The sequence below is a fragment of the Schistosoma mansoni genome (genome assembly GCF_000237925.1).
Source record: "Schistosoma mansoni, WGS project CABG00000000 data, supercontig 0182, strain Puerto Rico, whole genome shotgun sequence".
Lineage (NCBI taxonomy): Eukaryota > Metazoa > Platyhelminthes > Trematoda > Strigeidida > Schistosomatidae > Schistosoma > Schistosoma mansoni.
The window spans coordinates 290,770-311,687 of record NW_017386066.1 but is presented as its reverse complement, the minus strand read 5'-3'; the positions used below and the strand labels follow the sequence as shown (position 1 = coordinate 311,687).

Sequence of the window (20,918 nt, the reverse complement as noted above, 5' to 3'; positions counted from 1 at the left end):
AAGTTGAAAAGTGGGAAGAGAAAGAGTCCTAATTTCAAACAACTTTGGCGTCTGTTTCGTCATAATGAAGGTAAGATATACAAATTGGCGGGAAAAAATATCCGAAAATGTAAGAACAGCATCACATGGTGTAAAAATAACAATTAAAGAATGATAACTGAAATTTCAAAAAGAAGCAGAGTCGCAGTTTGTCGTTGTGTGTACTAGACCATGTCATGCTCTTCACTAAAAATGCCGCAGGTGTTCGCAGTTTGACAACGTCTTTACACGTAACACATTATTAATGGACGTATGTTAAACTAGTCAATTCAATGTCAGAAACGAAGTGGTTTGAAGATACATTTAGGTTATCAAAATATCGAGATGTTATCAGAAGGGGTTTTGTGGAGATTTAGTATTTTTCATAGTTGAAAGCGTGAGTCAATTGAAGCTAGACCACCATGGAAAACCTGGAAACACTGGACGGCCGTTTCGTCCTATTATGGGACTCCTCAGTTGTCTTAAACAACCAGATTGGATTCCATTACCTGGTTTAAGTAATAAAAATATGAATGTAAACGAACGTCAAAAAACTATTAGTAAATCAACTCAAGATAACGCTGTGTTCTGTTTTCCACCTGAAAATTCTAACAATAGTGAAAATGATAATGGCCGAGGTGTCACTCATGAGAGAGGAACAAGTAATGTTGATATCAGCGTTGAAGCTGATGCTGATGATAGTGGCGGTGGTGCTGGTGGCACAACTACTGAAGATACGGAGGATGGTGAAACAGATGATGAGAAATTAGATTATAGGGATAAAACCCATATGGATAAATGTAAGTCTTTACCTACTTTTTGAAAATTTGTTCTTGCACAATAATTACTCTTAATTTATCTATATTTTAGATCACAACGTGATCTTAGGTGTACCAATATTGGAAACCTGAAAATGATGAGTGACCGTTTCGTCGTAGTATAGGTAGATATGAGCAATTTTCGTCGCAATATGACACTCTAGCAGTGCTCATCCATAACGCCAGGTCAGGAGATCAGACTCAGTCTTGGACGTAAACAGTAAACTTCTAGGTTACTAAGCCGGTATCCTGCGGTGTTAATACCTAACTTCAATCAATTCACAAGAATATGCATGACCATCTGCGGATTATCTTCATGTATAACTGTCACACACGATATAGTTGAACTCCGCTAGTCGCAGTTTCTCTATAGAACTGCAGAAATTTCACCTCGAAGTTAGTGAAGAGTGTGTTCACTAGAGTCTTCAATTGCTTCAATCTTTTCAAAAGGTGTATTTTAACATTATTTGGCAATCTTTTCGCCTTTTGCACTTTTTATAGCAGTTCCATAATGCGCTTAAGCTTTTTTGCTTACCATATGAAGCAGAATATTTTAGTTTTCTAATTAACTTCACAAGTTTTATAGTATAGGATATTGTGATTATAAATGGAACTGAGGGCTTACAATTCGTCCTGTTTTGACACTCACTAGCTGTAACATAGTACTGATGTTAATATTTGACTCGAAATCAACGTTTTTCGATCCTAGCAACGACATGATTTCACGTTTATCATATTTTATAACTCCAGTGGTGACTTATTTCAAATTGTCTAGCCGTTCGAATTTTGAAAAACAAAATCATACTACCAATAAATTAATTGAGTAGCTTAAATTAAATACATAAAATCAGCCTTCATTTCTACTATTGTGAATATTATACCTTAATGCAAGTGTGTTTACGTGTTTAAGATATTGGTTTTTGTACATTGTAAAGTCCTCTGTTTAGATTTTTACCTTTAAAAACTACTTATATAAATTTGAGTAGTGGTAGTATTAATAATAGTAGTGTGTATATATCTTAAATTTCAGCACATCAAGCACAAACCTTATATCCAAATCAAGCTATACCTTCACCAGTTTATACAAATTTGAATGAACTTAAGAAAGCTGCTGCACGTAAATTTCAAAATCGTTACTCTCCCACTGTAAATAATATAAACAATAATACTAATAATAATGAAACTGTGCTGAATATTGACAGCAGTTCGTTGTATACCAGTCGTAAATTCAGTTTGCCATCGAATGAGTCCATGCTCACTCCAACAGTTGTTGGAGATTCTTTTCCTGTCAGTGATATCAACAAAGTTGATTCAGGTAATTTAAATTCAATTGATCCAATTAATTAATTCATATTATTGTCATGCATATTATACAGTTTCGTAAATTTGGGACTACTGGTAAGGAAACAAAGGACTTCCTAGTCTTTAATGGCAATAATCAATATTTATCGCACTACTCTTTATTTCGAGTTTGGATACATGTTCGTGAATTGGTTCGTATCCGTTTCCCGACATTCAGTATGTATGGTGCCAAGTGTTTATGGACATTTTACCTTTCTATAATTGAGTGGTTTACTGTCAACAAGAGCATAATTTCCATTAGTGATTTCATTTCAAGCCCTTTATTTATTTATTTTAATCCAGCAATTTGAAATGCACCACTCTAGCATGTTTGCGGAAGACATATGTAGTTAGCTTTAGATGATTAAAATGAAATCCTCTGTGAAAATTATGGTACTTGAAAATGTTAGGTATCTGACTTATTGAAGATTGAAAAAGGGATGATTATCTACACATGATACTTCTAGTAAAGATATCGTATTACATTTTATTGTACAACTTATCTTGACTGATAAGTTGATCATAATTACATGTTTATTCACACAAAAAAGTTAGGACTAGTATCTGTAATAAACTTACTACCTTCGGCACCGAAATAATCACCAAATTGATCCTTTCAGTTAGCTCAGACACATGGAAAGTGCATCAAACCGATAAGACAACAATTAGTTTGCGGTAGTCTGAAAAAGTACAGAAAAGAAATTTTACAATATAAAACTGATTAATCACTAGTAATAATGGTACAATACACAAATCTCATGTGAGTTTTGTTCAATGGACATATATAATTGTAGTCTCATACCACAAAACTATACATTTATTCATCTTAATAAGTAATGCGTTATAGTTTTTCGATAATCCTATATGTTGACCCCGAGGTGGGGGAGGGGATGAGAAAATATGGATACCATATAATGAAGGTATTTGGTTATGGTAAGTCAATCAGAAATAGACATATCCAAAGGCCAACCGATTGCAACCTGAAAGAAAAATCGATATCATTGGCTAAGAAATGGATTGATTTTTTAAGGGGTAGTGATGTATATATACAAATGGGTATTTGTGTATTTTATTTGGTAACCCAATATACTTTCTCGTTCATGTATTTGGTTAGGAACCGTCCATCATATATTAAAAAATGAACAAAAAAATGATCAAAAAATGAACATCATATATTAGATAGTTTAAAGCAGTTAATCCTTTTTAAAATTTTTGATAGAATACTGAGGAGTTAATGTGCAAATTGTGATATATTTATGTTATATATTTCGAAGGCTGGTCACACATGTACTTGTCAAATCATTTATACGTGAAAACTAATAAGAGTCGGTTGAATAGAAGTTCAAATAAACCAAGTGATCTATATACGAACTGTCATCTAAATTAGAGCGGATAGTTTCACAGTATTTGAGTGCCGAGTTGACGTAAGACATTAAATAGGAAGAATATATATTTGTAAAATCTCAGCGAATGAATTTGTAGTAAATCCAACGTTTCGCCTGGCAATCTGGTCCAAGCTTTTTCAAGGAGTTAAACCAAGTGATCATTACAATTAAATGACAGAAAGCATCAACATAATATAGAAAAAAAAGAGGAGTTTGTAAACTACCCTGGGCCATAAAATGGTATTAGGATTGCTAGGGCGAATTCAAAGTTACAACAAGTTGTTTCTGTACACATAAAAAGGGTTAGCATTTGCTTATTATTATTATTATTATTATTATTATTTAAGCACATAAATATTGGTACAAGGAAGCACCAGATAAATATGCGCCTCACAAAATCCCATTTGATTTGTGTGAGGGCTGTGATACTGTCCAGGTGCCCAAACTGAAGCAGGTGGTTTTCTTAGGGGGCCACACCCGGAACCTTTGACCTAAAGGTCTAATCCACAAGACAGTCGAGCATCGTGAGGAGATGCATTCCCATGGTAGCCGGTGACCAGCAATTGGTTCATACGCCATTTGTTCCTTCAGAATACTGGAGCCCATGTGCACCATTGGTTTGGAATCAGGGTTTTCCAACTCCCCTAGGTGGACTTTCCGTGTCCACCAACCCGGTTAAAGCGCCGGACATTCGCTTTTCATCCTCTCAATTTTGTAAACAACACCGGTGCCACGAGAAGGCAGTGAGTAAGACTGTAGTTCCGTGCTTCGTTAATAGTTCGCTTCAATAACCGCTATTATACCAATCTTGACGGCGTATAAAATCAGAAGGCAAAGGAAAGCGGCAACTACATTTTTATTGATAAATGATGTAGACCAGAAAGCTGTGAGCACATGAGCAAGTGTAAACGAGCGAAGCATACATGACACGTACTGCAGATGACTGGGAAGCCAACTCGAGAGTGAAGCAAAATTAATGCGTATTGAAGATGGCGGGAAGCCAACTCATTTTAAACAAGCGTTAATTAATATTTATAGCCAGATAAAAATGAATGACAGACATATTAAGAATAATATACGAAGTGTGCATCACATGCGCTCATATAAAAAGTAGTCAAGGTTAATAAGCGAATAATTAACAAGATCAAAATATGGCTCATAATTTATAGGTGAATTAGCTTGGCCAGAAGCTAGAATAAAGTATATGGGCTTAACATATAAACTGTTACTACAGCACTTCCCTGGCAGAGGCTATATATTCGCATTTGCTAATAGTCGTGGCTTAATTAGATTTTATTAATTTTCCTATAAAGTGCCTTGACAATTGACATGTATGGCAAGATTGTTCGAAATGTGTAGCGCAAATACATCACATTTTCCTGTTCAACCCCACCTCATTGTTCTATTAGGGAGTTATTGAGTGCATAACTTTCAAGAATGTTTATATGTTGCTTTGACGATAAAAATGAATATGTAACGCAAGTGTCCTACTAAAGATTAAGTGACTATTCAAGGGATCTCAAGAATGATGTTCAATAAAATTCATAGAAATAAAGTCCTCATCATTTCAATTTACGTTGCATCCATTCAGGTCATCACATTTTTTATTTTTCACATCTGAACTTCTTTTTTAGTTCCAGTTTCTTGAAATATTTCGTTATAAGATGTCAGTTTCCTTTCCTTACATCAAATTAAGTCATATGAAAATAATACATAATGGGAGAAATATTGCTTTTGGTTAATTGAGATGATTATAATAGTAACAAAATCATGTGAATGTAAGTCTTAATGAATAAAATCTCGAAGTAATTGTGAATTGAGAAAGATCAATGTGTAAATTAAGAATGGAGCAGGTTAGTAATAAACATAAAAGGACACTAGTGGTGGTGGTGGTTTGACAGTTTATGATATGCGGTTGAAGTGTTATTTTTTGAACCCGTATGATCGTACTGTAATACAAGAGAGCAGTTGTATTGATCTAGTCAGAGTAATGATTGGTTCGTCTAGACTGTCTATTTAATGCCAATGACACGCTAATAGTGCGATAACAACCGAAAACTCAATACTAAATAAATATTGATCAAAAATGCAGTTTCTCATGCTTGCTCACTCACTAGCCTGATATTCAGAATAAAATACAAGAGATCAAGTAAGTAACTGTTATTTATACAGTTTGAATTGATATGTAATTCATACAACAATATACAGTACGATCATGACCATATATCAAGATAATTACGATAGATTCGTAGTAAGGTAATGGCAACGTAAACAAGGTATAAAACTTAACAACTGTTTACATAGATGCTTGCAAGTAAGAGGATTAAAAAAAGAAATATAATAATCTATGTATATATGAATTATATAACAAAAATTCAAGCAATAACTTCGAACAGGACTGTTTCGAAAGTCCGAATTTATCTAGCTTTTATTTTTTATAACACTGAGTTAATTAATAGATCTATTGTATCACAGAAAGACTGCATATACCTCTTCTAACGATGATCTTAATTGTATCAAATCTGTTGAAAAAGGCATTGTATTCTTCCACTTAAACCTCACAACTAAGTTTCTTTATCTCTTTTCTTAAGTTATTTGTCATATTTTTTTATTTTATTTTATTTATGCACATAAATATTGGTACAAGGGATACCAGATATATATGCGACGCACAAATCTCATTCGATTTGTGTTAGGGCTGTGATACTTCTCAGGTACCCAAACTGAAACAGGTGGTTTTCTTAAGGGGCCACACCCAGAGCCTTTGACCTAAAAATCTGATCCACAAGGTAGTGGAGCATCGTGAGGAGATGCAGTCCCATGGTAGCCGGTGACCAACAACAGGTTCATACGCCATTCGTTCCATCAGGATACTGGGGCCAGCCCATGTGCACCATTGGTTTGGAATTGTGGTTTTCCAACTCCCCTATGTAGACTTTCCGTATCCATCAACCTGGTAAAGCACCGGACATTCGCTTTTCGTCCTCTCACTTTCGTGAACAACACCCTCGCCACGAGAAAGCAGTAAGTGGGACTTCCCTAGCAGAGGCTATATACGTGTGGCTATGTGATAGTATTTCGAGAGGAAGAGCGGACTCTCCCCACTCTCGGCCATACCAGGGCATTTTGGGGGCAAAAAAATATGGAACGCTTCACGATTTTGTGTGTCATCCTTGCTCAGGTACCATGCTAATCTTCTCTGTATCGTTCCAATTTTAGTATATGTACCGCCGAAGTGTCATATGAACTATATTATACATGTTAGAAGTGATCAGTACAAAAAAGGAAACGGTTCATTGTGTCAGTTGTATTTATTTATTGATCCAACTTTTATTGTTTATTTTTTTTAAATAGGTTTACCACAATCATCTCATTTCGTTTGGCCACCGATAACAACCCTTGATAATGTCAGTTGCGATAGTGGAGGACAAGAGATTAATTCTCGTTCATTGTGTAATACTATACATAAGTCTAGTGTGGATAATAACAATAATAATAATAGTAATGATAATAATAATTCTAGTTCATGGGAATACAATCATTTGATAACGACCGATCAAACTAGTTCCTCTTTCCTTCATCCTACATCAATAACACAGTCATCAGGGTATTTAGCTACTACGCTATCATCGTCATTATCTTCGAATGGGAACGATATTAATAATAATTTATGTGACGCATTACAATCTTCTACTTGTACTATTGATGGCAATGCTATCGGTTACATAAATACAATTGTTAATTCTGGTACTTCAACATTTCGACGACGTCAGTCAGAGTACTTTAAAAAGTCATTGGATTCCACAATATCCTCTGGTAATGTCTGTTCATCTCCTCCTCCTCCTGCTCCTCCATTAAGTCCATCTTCTGTGAAAAACTTCAACTATGCTTCAGTTACACCAGGTTTAATACGTCGTGGTAGTCAGGTTGGTTTAAATTGACTTTGTTCTTTTTCTTTGTTTGATTAAAAACACTATTTCGTTATTTCTTTTAAAAATACCAAAGAATTTGTCTAGCAAATATAAATATCATCGTCTATAACTATTACAAAGTGATTTATCAGTAAACTGACTTTTCATATATATATATATATATATATATATATATATCATTCCTTAGTAAAAGATGCGATATTTTAATCAACCACATGAGTTTATCATTTAATCGATATCTAATTGATCCATTATTTCAAGAACTAACACAAAATCTTGACCTCAAATTTCTTTCTACCAAACTCCATCTACTAATCATCATCAAAAGATAATACTCATAATATATATTCATTTTATTATTTTATTTATTTGAACACATAAATATTGGTACAAAGGAGCACCGAATACATATGCGCCGCACAAATCTCATTTGACACACCCGGAGCCTTTGACCTAAAGGTCCGATCCACAAGGCAGTGGAACATCGTGAGGAGATGCAGTCCGATGGTAGCTGGTGACCAGCGATTGATTCATACGCCATTTGTTCCTTCGGGTTACTGTAGCCCATGTGTACCATTGGTTTGGAATCAAGGTTTTCCAACTCCCCTAGGTGGATTCACCATGTCCACCAACCCGGTTAAAGAGCCGGACATTCACTTTACGTCCTCTCACCTTCGTGAACAACACCCCCACCACGAGAAGGCATTGAGTAGGACTTCCCTGGCAGGGGCTATATACACATGGCCTTATGAAAGCATTTGGAGAGGGAGAGCGGACTCTCCCCACTCTCGGCCGTACCAGGGCATTTGGGAACACTCATAATATCTAGTCAATTTAGACTAGTGTATACTATGGATATTAAGAGAATTCAATTAACACTTTAAAGATTAGACAAATATAACATCAACTATTGTTCAGTGATAAATTAATTGTATATTGCTCATTATATTTTATTTGTAAATCATTCTAGGCCTATCAACAAGCTCATGTTAGTAATCGTCTATATGATCGTCCATTAGTACATCCACCTAGACGTTCAAGCAGTGTTAGTCGTGAATTAGTTTCACATAATTCTTCATTAAACAATATCAATACTGTGAATAATAAAAATGGTTTATTAACAACTAATCATCATCAACATTCTTCACGATTGAATTTATCCGATTTTGCTGGTAATAAAAATCCATCACCATTTAATTCATCATTAATGTATGAACAGTCTACTACTACTACCAATAATAATAATAGTAATATTCATCATCATTACCAACAACAGCCTCAGTTGAACTTTCTTCATCGAACAAGTCCTAATTGTTCTGTTGCATCAATGCTACAACAAAATCATTACAGGCAACAACAATCATCAATACAACAAGAAATGTTTCCTTTATCCTGTGCTCCTTCTGTATCATCTATGAACAACAACATTTCACATTATTCTCGTATGTATTCCGGCAATAGTAATAATAATAATAATGGTATTGTTGGCCGTGATAGTCCTATACCTGGGAATAATATGGATAGTAATCCAAGTGGTACTATTAATAGTCAATTAATGTTTGGTGTTAAAGTTTTGCCTAATGTTGTAACACCACAATTATTGAATAATACTAATAGCAATAATCCTAGTAATCATCATCAGTCTAGACTACCACAAAGAGGTGGATTAATGCGCCAGACAAGTTGTGAACCATCAGTAATTAGTGGTCCACAGATGAATAATAACACCATCGGTGGTGGTAGTTTATCCAGGTCACAAATGAATTCAACTTTATTGACTGATCGTCATTCATCGCAAGAGTTTATGCAACAACAACAACAGTTTCATTATGCTAATAATATTCATAATTCTAGACAAAGTTCATTTTTACAATCACAATATCAAGCTTCTGGTGTTGGTGACAGCACTTCAAAAGGACAAAAACATCAATTATTCACAGATGATGGTGTAACTAGTAAGTTTATCTATTGATCCATCTTGATTATCTCATTTGTGGTTAAACGTTTGCATTTCAGACCAAAGGTATTGGGTCCGATTCCCGGGTGCGGAATAAAGGGAGGGACAATGCTAAAGAGAAGTCCCATACTACAAAAAATGGCCATCTAGTGTTTATATGTTTTCTAATGATGGTCTCACTAAGATCTATAAAAAATACTATTTAATATTGATCTGTTTTTCTGTGAAACTTTATCAAATAAATCAGTAGTACGTGTTTATAAACGGAAATTGAAGGCTTTACTGATTTCAAACATCCATCAGTTTAATAACGAATAGTCATTTGATAATACATCAAATATCGTTCCCTTATTTTTATCTCATGAAACGCATTAAATTATAACACAAAGGGGTATAAAAAATGAAGCGATATTGTAACGTGATATAAGAGAGATAGTTAGCACAGTTAGTAAATAAATAGAGATATGGTTCATTTTAGAAATATCAGTTTCAGGCAGACGTGGCTATTTGTTTATAGTCTACTTTCTTGAAATCCTACTCACTGACTTCATATAGATGAGGGTTATTTATTTTTATGAACGTAAGAACACCAAAAGCGAAGATCTGGTGATCACAGCGAGTTGATAGATACAGAAAGTTCACCTAGGAAAGTATTTATCACCACCATCCTAAGGGAATAAAGTTTGTATGAACCTGTTCTGGCGTTGTTACAATGGGACCGGATCTTTTGACGCTGCTTCTCAATGTCTTCTGGATTAGGTCGTTCAGTCGAAAGTTCTGGCAGTCGTCTGTATATAAGACTAAATGCTTCAATGTCAGAATCAGGACAGTTTTATGTCCCGTACATACACATATATGTGTCAACAAATAATTATAAAGAAACTGTTTTAAGTATAGTGTTACCATTTGTGTCCAATAAGTGAGTTCAACTATCAGTTGCATACAGATAAATAAATACTTCAATTAGAACTCGGACATATTTTTTACTATATATCTCCTTCAACCATTAGGTCTCTAAACATTCTATTTGATTACTAAAGCTTTTTCACTCAACTCCAAACAACAGTTAATTATATCATATATATTAGCGGTAATTTTCTGACTTTTCATGATATTGTAAGTCAATGCCTTCAGAGAATGAAAATGAATTAATACAATTCTAGATAAAGTAGAACAGTTTTACCACAATCAAAATGTAAATAAATGTAATCATACTAGTTACATTATTCATTGGATGTTATGAATGATCATTTGATGTTGATATGATGATCTAGTCAGTGAAAAACAACATACAAATTACATTCATTTTGCTTATGTCTAATTTATTCGACAGAACCGTCTTAGGACAAAATATCTACCATAAATCAATTAGAATTGTGACATTCTATTAGATTTTCTGTCATTTCATCACTAACAATGTTCATCTATAGAATTCCAAATTGAATAATTAACAGAAAGGAGATTTGTGGAGATGGTAGTATTTTCACAGTGAATTCACCAGTCGATCTAAGCTAGAACATGAATGAAAACTTGTAAGTACTGAGTAGCTTCAAGATGGATTTCCAGGAGTTCAAGTGAGAAACCGTGGCCAGTGGAGTCCTATCAGTGTTAGGTCTCAGACAATGATCCATCTCAGAAATGGATAAAGGGTTGTACAAAATCATAGATTGATTGAAGCTAGACATTAACATCCACAGATGCCTGGTCGATAGTGTAGAGTTTAGGCGTCCGCGCGCGAGTTCGAAGGTCTTGCGTTTGAGTTCTGCATGTTGGATCATGGATGCGTAATTCTGAGGAGTCCCGTACTATGACGAAACGGCTGTTCAGTGTCTTCAGGTTTTCAATGGTGATCTAGGTTAGATCGACTTGTGAATTTAACTGTCGATAAATTAATTTCAACATGTATTGATATTATTGACTTTGTTGTTGGAACTGTTTACTAGGAAAATATAAATGAATAAATAATGATTAACACCATCGGATGCCGGCTCAGTAGTCTAGAAGTTAAGCGCTCACGCGCGAGACTGATAGGTCCTGGGTCAGAATCTCGCTCACTGTTGAGGAGTCCCACAATAGGACAAAACGGCCGTCCAGTGCTTCCAAGTTTTCCATGGTGGTCTAGCTTCAATTGATTCATGATTTGAACTATGCAAATACTAAAATCTCCACAAAACCCCTTCTGAAAATCAAGATTACTCATTATTTTCTCTTCTATTAATAATTATAGGTTTTATTGAATGATGACATAATACGAACATTTTTTTCAAGCTTCTTCAAATAATCCTTTTTAACATGTAGAAAATGTTTACATGAAAATACTAATGGAAACAATAAACACGTATCCATAATTGATTTTCTATTATGATTTGTCAATCAAAGGAAATATATTCATATGCATAATTATGAACATGTTTAATCCGATTGGAATTGGTTTCGAATTATGAATGCAATACTGTCAAATCATATAAATCTTTTGCATATACGTTAGATTATCTTGTTTATCTTGTATATGCATTTCATTATGTATTCAGTGAATATGTCTGTTCTATATACTTTAATCTCTTTGAATTTGAATTCAATATTTATTATATGGTCTTCCTTTCATTCATACTCCTTTTTTTTGTAACGATACATTGAGTCAATACAGTGAAAGAGTTGAGATTGTTTAGAACATTTTCAATGTTCAATTATTCTGTTGTATTTTACATTTACAACAACCAATTTTTTTTTATTCATTCAAATGAATGATTTTTGAGTATTATTAGAGTGTGATTTTTATTCTTAAAAGATTTTCGTAAGGATCCACAACAGTCAGTGTAGCACAAACCGAAGTGCCGACTAATTATAACACCAATGTATTACCTTGAAAACAAAAATCAATTTTCACTTCGACTAAAAGTATTCACTCAAGTAAATAATCAAGAAAATTATGGAAAACATTCAAGATACTACACACAATGATTGAACCATGAAAATATTGATAACAAGCCCATCCAAATACAAGATTTTCTCTTTTTTTTTCTTTTCTAAATTAAAAAGAAAAACCTTGCTTTCGAATTGCTTTTTTCATTATGCTATTCTATCTACTGAAACATTGCTACAATCTATTTTCTTCGTTAAATTTCTTTTTATCTAATGTGTATATTGAAAATAGACGAAGAGAAGGGGGGGTGTCAGAGAAAAAAAAAAGATACTTAAGTTGTTTTGCATTGTTCATCCATAATTTATTGTTCAATTTGGTTTGTATTTTTTTTCTTCATTCGTCAATAATTATTTCCTAAATCATTCACATTTAATTAGTATTATTATAATTTTATAATTAATCTCGTATATATCTCTTACAATGACAATACAGTATACAGTTTAGAGATAATACACATTCAACAACAACAACAACAAAAAACACTTAGTAACTAACTGTTAAATATAAACAATACGATCAATCTAACAAGGTACTATCTATCCATTTGCCTCGGTTGATGGTATTTTTTTTGTTCCCTTCAAAGAGTTTCTTTTTTTTTATAACATAATTTAATCACTGTCTAATCAATTGAATTTCCCACTCTTTGTTTTTCCCGTTGAATTATTATTCATTACTTATTGAACTTGGGTTATCTGCTTTTATTTTCTCTTCTAAAATAGTCTCCTACTACTAATTGAAATCACAATTTTATTCAAAAAAAAAATATCAGTTTGTGGTCATTTTCGGTTGAATTGTTTCCTTTTTTCTTTTTATTATTTTCGTTTTCTGACTTGTCTGTTCCCCACTGCTTGTCTTATTATTATTATTATTACATGCGTATACATATTCATGTAATTGGTTACTATTGATAAGTAAACTAATGGAATGATAATTTTCTTTTGTATATTGGCAATGTTCAATTTTTTTTTTCCCGTTAATTTTAAAATATAAACATAAATTGATTATTGTTCAGTGTATTATCAAATTAGTGTTTCACTATTTGGGAATCTTTAACATTAAGAGTATGCTAGTTGGTGACTTACTATACCGTACATGAAATTGATTGGACACTGACTACTAATGGATGAATATATATTGCTGGTTGTATTCTCTTAATTAGGCTACAATGTGTTTATTAGCCTAATTAGTATTATGAGAGATTATATACTAAACGACTAGATAAGCACAATAATATTTACTACTCAAGTGATCACTTAATATAATTCTCTCAGTTGGACAATAAATCAGTTAAACCTTGAATAGTTGAGTAGTATCGTTTCACACTGTCAAGCTAGTTCATGTAGATTTGAAGGCCTCAGGAAGCGTCACTCCTCCCAATCTTGCAGGTATGTATTTTTTGATAAGTTTTAATCATCAGGAAACACAAATCAATTGGTATTACCTGTATCCATGTTTCATAATGCTTTCTATGATATCTGAGCCTGCTCTCGGTGCTACTCACTACTGATAATGCGATCTAGATTCTCAGTTGTCAGTAACCGGCAAAAAATTCACAAATAATCTGTCAATAAAATCCTGTATGTTAGTTGTTAACATCAGGTGTCTGTTTTTCAAAGTCATAAGCTATCAGTTAAAACAAATTGTTGGGGTTACACGTCGAAATCAAAATTAGACTTGTGTAAACAATCATTATACAGGTGTCCTACAGGGTTAATAATAATCCTTGACGTTATTTATTAAACAAATGATTGTACACATGTCGGAAATTATATCACTAGTGATTTTCTAAACGTAGGACTCCCATCTGATTATGAAAAGATCAATTTGTCTGCTGTCAGTACCTTGTCGAAACCATAGTTTTGTGCAGTTAGTTCATATAAACAGTAATTATCTAAGAAAAAAGATGTACGCAGTGCGTGCTTAATACCTCTAAGACATTGTTTTTTGACTAGATAAGATCATGTGAACAGGTATGATGTTTTCATCTAATCAGGTAGATATTTGGCCATGGTCTGATTTCAGATTCAATCAAAAAGTTAAACACTCACTGTTCAATTAAAGAACATAGATACAATCGAGTTCTAAATAAATATACCAAGTGCTAAAAACCGGTCTGAATGTTTTTATTTTAGCGAATTCATCAAATAATGTGAACAAAGGAGACACCGAACAAATCCAGACGGGTTACACAATATTTCTTTTCAATTAACTTTTCATCTTGACTTCGTGGTATATATATATATTATTGAATAGTGACCAAACTTATGTTTGTCTTGTCATATAATGCTGTGAAACATATTGCCTGAGTGTGTTTAAACATGGGTTACAATTCTCTAGTTATGTTAAGTCACTTAAACTAGTGGGTCATATTGACAACATGGTCAACAGAATTGGAATGGTACCAATATGATTAGAAAAGTATGATAATGATCGTTGATTAATGATCTATCAGTTGTAAATATCTAAATCGTACAGATTTGTCGTGGCTTTAACAACTAAACGATAACATGAGCTGGGAAGCTTAGCGAGATGGATGATCTGAGTCATTCAAAGACTATTAGTTCCTTTCAAACTTGAAGTACATTATGTTGACTAACAACTGTCAACCAGTACAAAACCTAAAACGTCGAACCTAGTTTCCTATTGCTCATCACTTTATCAACTAAAACCTAGATACTTTCAATAGTTGAGATCACGAGTCAACTGAAGCTAGATCACCATGAAAAACGTGAAAGAACTGGACGGCCGTCTCGTCCTATTGTGGGACTCCTTAACAGTGCGCATCCACGATCTCACCTCGCGAGATTCAAACACAGGACTTATCAAACTCGCGCGCGAGCGCTTAACCTCTAAACCGCTGAGCCGGCATCCAACGGTGTTAATGTCTAACTAACCGATTCACGAAATTGAGCGACACATCCACTATCGTCTTCAGTGAGTTACTATCTCACGAGGCGTGATCGTGAATGCGCACTGTTGAGGAGGCCCACAATAGAACGAAACGGCGGTCCAGTACTTCCACGTTTTACATGGTGGTCTCAGTCAGTCAGCTACAACGTAGGACCAGGCACACATATGCATCGGTCCAAGTTTCCATACCTCGTTTGCACAACAAGATGAACACCAGATTCATAGAAATAGTTAATTTAGTGGTGGAAGTATAAAAAAGATAGGTTGTATAAAAGGATATAGTATAGGAAGGAAGAATGTTATGAAGCAATTTTAATCTTAAGGTTTAAGGGAAGATAAAGAGTGTATACACCTACGTCATTGTGATCGATTCTGAGCCATGTCACCTAGAGTCTCCAACTATTGGTTACGATAGTCACGCGGACCCCAACCAAGTAGTCTGCATCTGCCTACATGGCTCAGACTAGAAGTTAGTGACTTCAAGCACTAATGCCATATTTTGATTTGGCCGCCTCTAACTCTTTTCCAACCATCCCCTACACTAGTCATCATAGCGCGTCGTGGTAATCGATGTTCAGGCATACGTAACACATGGCCCAACCATCTCAGTCGATGAAGATTCATGACCTCATCAACTGATTTACCATCATTTCCTAATACCCTGTGTCTAACCTCACTATTACCTACTCGGTGGTCCCAGCAGATGCGAGCAATATTTCTAAGGCATCTGTGGTCAAATACTAGTAACTTACGATTGTCTCTTACTCTTAATGGCCATGTTTCACAGCCGTAAAGTAGAACAGAGCGAACTTCTGAGCAGTATAGTCGTCCCTTAATTGATAGACGGATATCTCGTCTTCGCCATAGGTGACGTAAGTTGGTAAAAGCCAAACGAGCTTTTTGAATCCGTGCTGAGACTTCGTCAGACACCAACCCATTAGGTCTGACCAGACTTCCAAGATAAGTGAAGTTGTCGACGCGTTCGACTACTTCACTCCCTATCCTTAGTTCAGGTGTTGACACAGGCCAGTCCTGGAGTAACAATTTACATTTAGATGGGGAGAAACGCATCCCAAACATCCTGGCATTATTACTCAGTTCTAACAGAAGACTCTGCATTTTGCCAGTGTTTTCACCGAACAGGACTATGTCATCTGCGTATTCTAAGTCACTTAGTGGAGCCCCTGGTAGGAGATCAATTCCTGAAAATTCAGTCGAGGAGAGCGTTATTTCCAGCAATAGGTCTGTAATGAAGTTGAACGAAAATGGGGATAGTGGACAGCCTTGACGGACACCGCTTGAGGTTGTAAAACCATATGACAGTTCTCCATAAGCTCTCACTCGACTGGTAGTGTTCGAGTAAAGAGCCTTCACAAGGTTTATGTACTTCTCAGGCACACCTTTCAATGACAGACACTGACACAGAACCTCTCGGTCTACAGAGTCAAATGCTGCTTTCAAGTCAAGAAAAACTATCATTGTCGGACGCCGACAAGCATGTCTGTGCTCTAAAACTTGACGAATGGTGAATATGTGGTCGATACAGCCACGACCAGGTCTGAATCCAGCCTGATTTTCTCGTGTTTGCAGTTCACGAGTCTTAGTTAGGCGCCCGATAATTATTGAGGCTAGTATTTTAGATGCTATGTTAGTCAGACTAATCCCTCTATGGTTATCACAGGATGATTTTGACCCTTTTTTATATATTGGGACAATCAGTGATTGTGACCAGTCAGATGGGATTACATCCGTCTCCCAGATTTTAGTCAGAATATTAGTCAACCTAGTCGCTAAAATTGGGCCACCATATTTAAAGACCTCTGGAGCCAAACCATCTGGAAGAGCTGCTCTTCCTCGTTTCAGATTAGCTATAGCCTTTTGAACTTCAACTAGAGTCGGGGAACCTACTTCAATGTTCCATTCAGACTGTCTGGGAATAGTGGGTAGTTGTGCAGTAGCTGAACTGCTCCTTAAAGTGTTCTGCCCATCATTTTAAATGTCTGGGCTGAGAGCAGATAAGGGTTCCGTCTTTTTCCGAGATCGTTTCACTTATACTTGACTTATTAATTCCGGTTTCTTTTATTAGTCTAAAGAGTTGTCTGGTGTTGCCTGCAGCCGCTGCCTTTTTCATCTTTTTTGCTTTCGTTGCCCACCACTGCTCACGATCGTTCCTTAGACTTTTAGTCAACCTAGATCTAATTTGTTTAAGCTCTTCGTCGTGTTCAGAGCCTGATGGGATGAATTGACGTGAATCCATCAGTGAAATAGACTTGGAAGAAATCCATTGGTTTTTTGGGACCCTTTGTTTTAAATTACTAATAGATGCTACCACTGTTTCCACATCTGTTCGTACATCTTTCCAAGCAGCATCTGGGTCAGTCTCGTTTACAGAACTGCCTAGATGTTAACTCAGTTGTTTCTGGAATTTACATTTGGATTTCTCGTCCTCCAGTTCAATCCTAATGGGTCTTATTAGTGTAGTTTTCCTGCGTCCAGTGAGGTGCAGACAAATGCGTGCTCGTATTAAAGCGTGATCAGAGTCTAAACAAGTATTCTAATACGAGCGACAATCTTCTATTGAGCCTCTCCAACGATGACTGATGACAATATGGTCTATTTGAGTCCATCGTTGGTTTGGTGCAGGTGGTCGCCATGTTAGACGATGTCTCTCCTTATGCTTAAAATTAGTGCTTTCTAAAAATAAACGATTGTCTGAGCATAGTTGCAACAGACGATCACCATTATCGGTTCGTTGAGCCGGGATACTAAAACACCCACCTAAATGTCTTTGTTTGATTTAAGCTGCCTACTTGGGCATTAAAGTCACCCGCTACGACCACTATGTCTGAGCGCTTAGCTTTCTGAAGAAGCTCAGAGAGTTTTCTGTAAAAGTCATCTTTCACTTCATCATGGCTGCAGTCAGTGGGAGCGTAGGCAGAAATGATGAAAAGGCAACGTGTGTTTCTGTCCTACCGGAGCCATTCAGCCGGACAGCACACAGGCGACTGTTAGCGGGGATCCATTCTAGTATTGCTTGTTCTGCCCTTGTACTAAGTGCTATGCCTACACCTGCAAGTCCACGAGAACTAGTCATGGGGTCGCCAGATACACGGAGGGTGTATTTTGTTGGCTGTCCATTTTGGCGAGGCGAGGTCAAGTGAATGACCACACTGGGACCCTGTATGCGTGTTTCAGAGACACAGCATACATCAATGGTACGATATTCTAGGGTTTTAGCTAAGGAGGCCTGTTGACCGATTTGACTTAGAGTACGTACGTTGAAGGCTCCAATGTATAGTTTGAAGCGGGGTTTTAGTAGACCCGAGACAGTGTTTTGCGCACTAGAATCGTTGACCATGGTGACACTTGAAGAGGAAACCGAAATAGGAAGTGTTAGCAGGACATAGATTGGATTAAAGCATGTTTCATGCATGAAGGTGTTGATGCGCGCTGATTGGCTAATTCTAAACCGATCAGCCCGGGCATATTATTGGAGAAAAATCTAGAAGCTCCTTATGTATATACTATAAATATATAAACGTTATTTAAACTAGTGATTGCTGTTCACATACCATTGTTATTTTGAATACAATTTGATTCCTGTTCAAAGTGTTCTGATTTTGGGGTCTTGTCAAGTGTCATCGTATAGGAATACTAAGCAATAGGAATAGCAGAGTCGTTTATATTAGCAAAAATACAATTATAACAGGAAGTTTAGTGTTGAAAGTTGAGGTGGAAGGAATAGTGGGAAGTGAAGAAGGAGATTGATTATGAATACAGTGGTCTTGAGTGCTGTTAGAGGTATGAGGGCAGTTATCACTTCCCGGTTCCCCACACCGTGGAAGGGTTCTTCTAGGGGTATCTGAAAAGGAAATTGGGTTAGAAGTGGTCTTAATGACCTGAGAGCGTGACCGCAGTGCCCAAGGGACAACTGCTTGAGGTCGGTCACACACGACCTTTTTGTGTTAGCTCCGTTCTTCAAAGGACCTTACCGCCGGAGACGGAAATCCATGGGATAAGGTGAGGTGTGCATTTTTAGGGTCGACCTTTTCTAACCCCACCCCTCCTTGTGGGAAGGCAGCATCGCTATCATGCTGGTTGTTTGAAGGAAACAACTTACTGCCGTCACACCTCTGTACAGTCAGCAGTAGGACTTCGCCTTCGGACCTTGGGTTTGCTGCTTTTAGTCTTACCGCTCTTCAACCGACCTGTCTGGCATGGTAGGACCTTGAGGAACGATTGTTCCAGCCAGTATAGCTCGATTGGTTCATCACGACAGGCAAGCCCGACCACCACGTCAAGGTAGCAGCAACGGTCGGGACATGGTGGTCTAGCTTCAATTGACTGATGATCTCAACTATTGAAATAACTATTATATCCACAAAACCCCTTCTGATATTAAAACCCATATAGTTTACAAATTTCTTTTCACATTCACTTGAAATGATTAACACAATAACCGAAAACTTCTTTTGTGAATAAAACAATTATAAACGATAAATATTATTACAAAGTGGTCAACAGTTCAGTAATACGTATTGTATCGAGTAAGAAAAGACAAAAAAACATATAAGTTATTATTACAATTTAAAAGTACTCCTAAATATCATACATCACATACATATTAAGGATGACACCTGCTTCAGTTTGGGCATCTGGGCAGTATCACAGCCCTCACACAAATCAAATAAGATTTGTGCGGCGCATATGTATTCGGTGCCCCTTTGTACCAATATTGATGTGTTCAAATAAATAAATAATAAATTAAGGATGAGTATTAGACAAAAGACTGATGTAATAACAATGCATATATGCATATAGGAAAAGACAAAATTCCGTCAGCATATTACAAAAGTCAAACACATATGAGTGATTTATACAATTTGACCAACATCATTATGACTATATCCTATGTAAACGCATGTATTTACATTCACAAGAGAGGAGAGATAGCTGAAGTAAAGTTGTTGCCATGGGACATTTCAAAAAGCAACAGAGCTGTGAAGTATAAAAAAGAAATTTTAAAAATGATGATAACAATAAGAATAATTATAATTAAACAAGATAGTAAGCTTCAATTTCCATTGAATTCACATGAATACGATTCATCTTCATTGATTGATATTTACTATTACCCATCATAGAAGAGATAGATGATGGAATCATAGTTAAATTAGTTTGTATTGCATGTTTTAATTGAATTGAGCCAAATAATTCATGTATATTAAGCTGTAATAAGAAAAAGATGAGTTGTGTAAAAGTATAATATACTGACAATCTTGGGTGAATTATTAGCTAATCAAAGAACGAAGCCTAGGTTTAAAACTAGGAAACATTTTATCCAATCAACATTCAATAGAAACCTCTCAGAGACATCTAGAAAGTGAAGAGTCACATGTCACTTGTATAACTGGATGGTTACTTAAACTGCTACTACATTTAGAAGAGTTTCAGAACCTTCCAGAAACCTAAGTCCATCTGAAATGATACAGATATCGTCAATTTTCTGTAAATAAACTAACCTTAGGGTAAAGCGTTCTGTTCTTTCGTATTCAAGTTGTCGTGTAGATTTAGCTTGGGGTTATTAAGTGAGTTTAGGAAACCGATTCAAGCGTTCAGTCAAAAGACTTATCA

The 20,918-nt window shown here is 35.7% G+C and overlaps 4 protein-coding genes across 4 annotated transcripts in view; 3 read left to right on the top strand and 1 right to left on the bottom strand.

The window, feature by feature from the left end:
* The window catches only part of Smp_143420 (actin bundling/missing in metastasis-related), a gene marked incomplete at both ends in the record, with an annotated part of 59,945 nt that extends 57,762 nt beyond the window's left edge, over nucleotides 1–2,183 (top strand). The window contains 2 exons of the mRNA XM_018794987.1: nucleotides 513–818; nucleotides 1,867–2,183. Coding sequence (XP_018647014.1) covers nucleotides 513–818; nucleotides 1,867–2,183 — 623 coding nt within the window. The remainder of the gene's footprint in view (nucleotides 1–512; nucleotides 819–1,866) is intronic.
* Nucleotides 2,184–5,406: 3,223 nt separating this feature from the next.
* On the top strand, nucleotides 5,407–9,466 carry Smp_039160 (hypothetical protein; the record flags this gene model as incomplete). The annotated part of the gene is made up of 2 exons (XM_018794965.1): nucleotides 5,407–5,415; nucleotides 8,465–9,466. 2 exons carry the CDS (start codon nucleotides 5,407–5,409, stop codon nucleotides 9,464–9,466), a joined length of 1,011 nt encoding a protein of 336 aa, XP_018647012.1.
* Nucleotides 6,985–7,503, top strand: Smp_189450 (histidine kinase DhkL-like; the record flags this gene model as incomplete). The annotated part of the gene is made up of 1 exon (XM_018794976.1): nucleotides 6,985–7,503. A coding segment is annotated over one exon (519 nt), but the record flags the coding sequence as incomplete, so codon positions are not given.
* A 10,873-nt stretch (nucleotides 9,467–20,339) lies between the features above and the next one.
* The window catches only part of Smp_143430 (mannosidase alpha class 2a, putative), a gene marked incomplete at both ends in the record, with an annotated part of 53,402 nt that continues 52,823 nt past the window's right edge, over nucleotides 20,340–20,918 (bottom strand). The window contains one exon of the mRNA XM_018794954.1: nucleotides 20,340–20,513. Coding sequence (XP_018647011.1) covers nucleotides 20,340–20,513 — 174 coding nt within the window. The remainder of the gene's footprint in view (nucleotides 20,514–20,918) is intronic.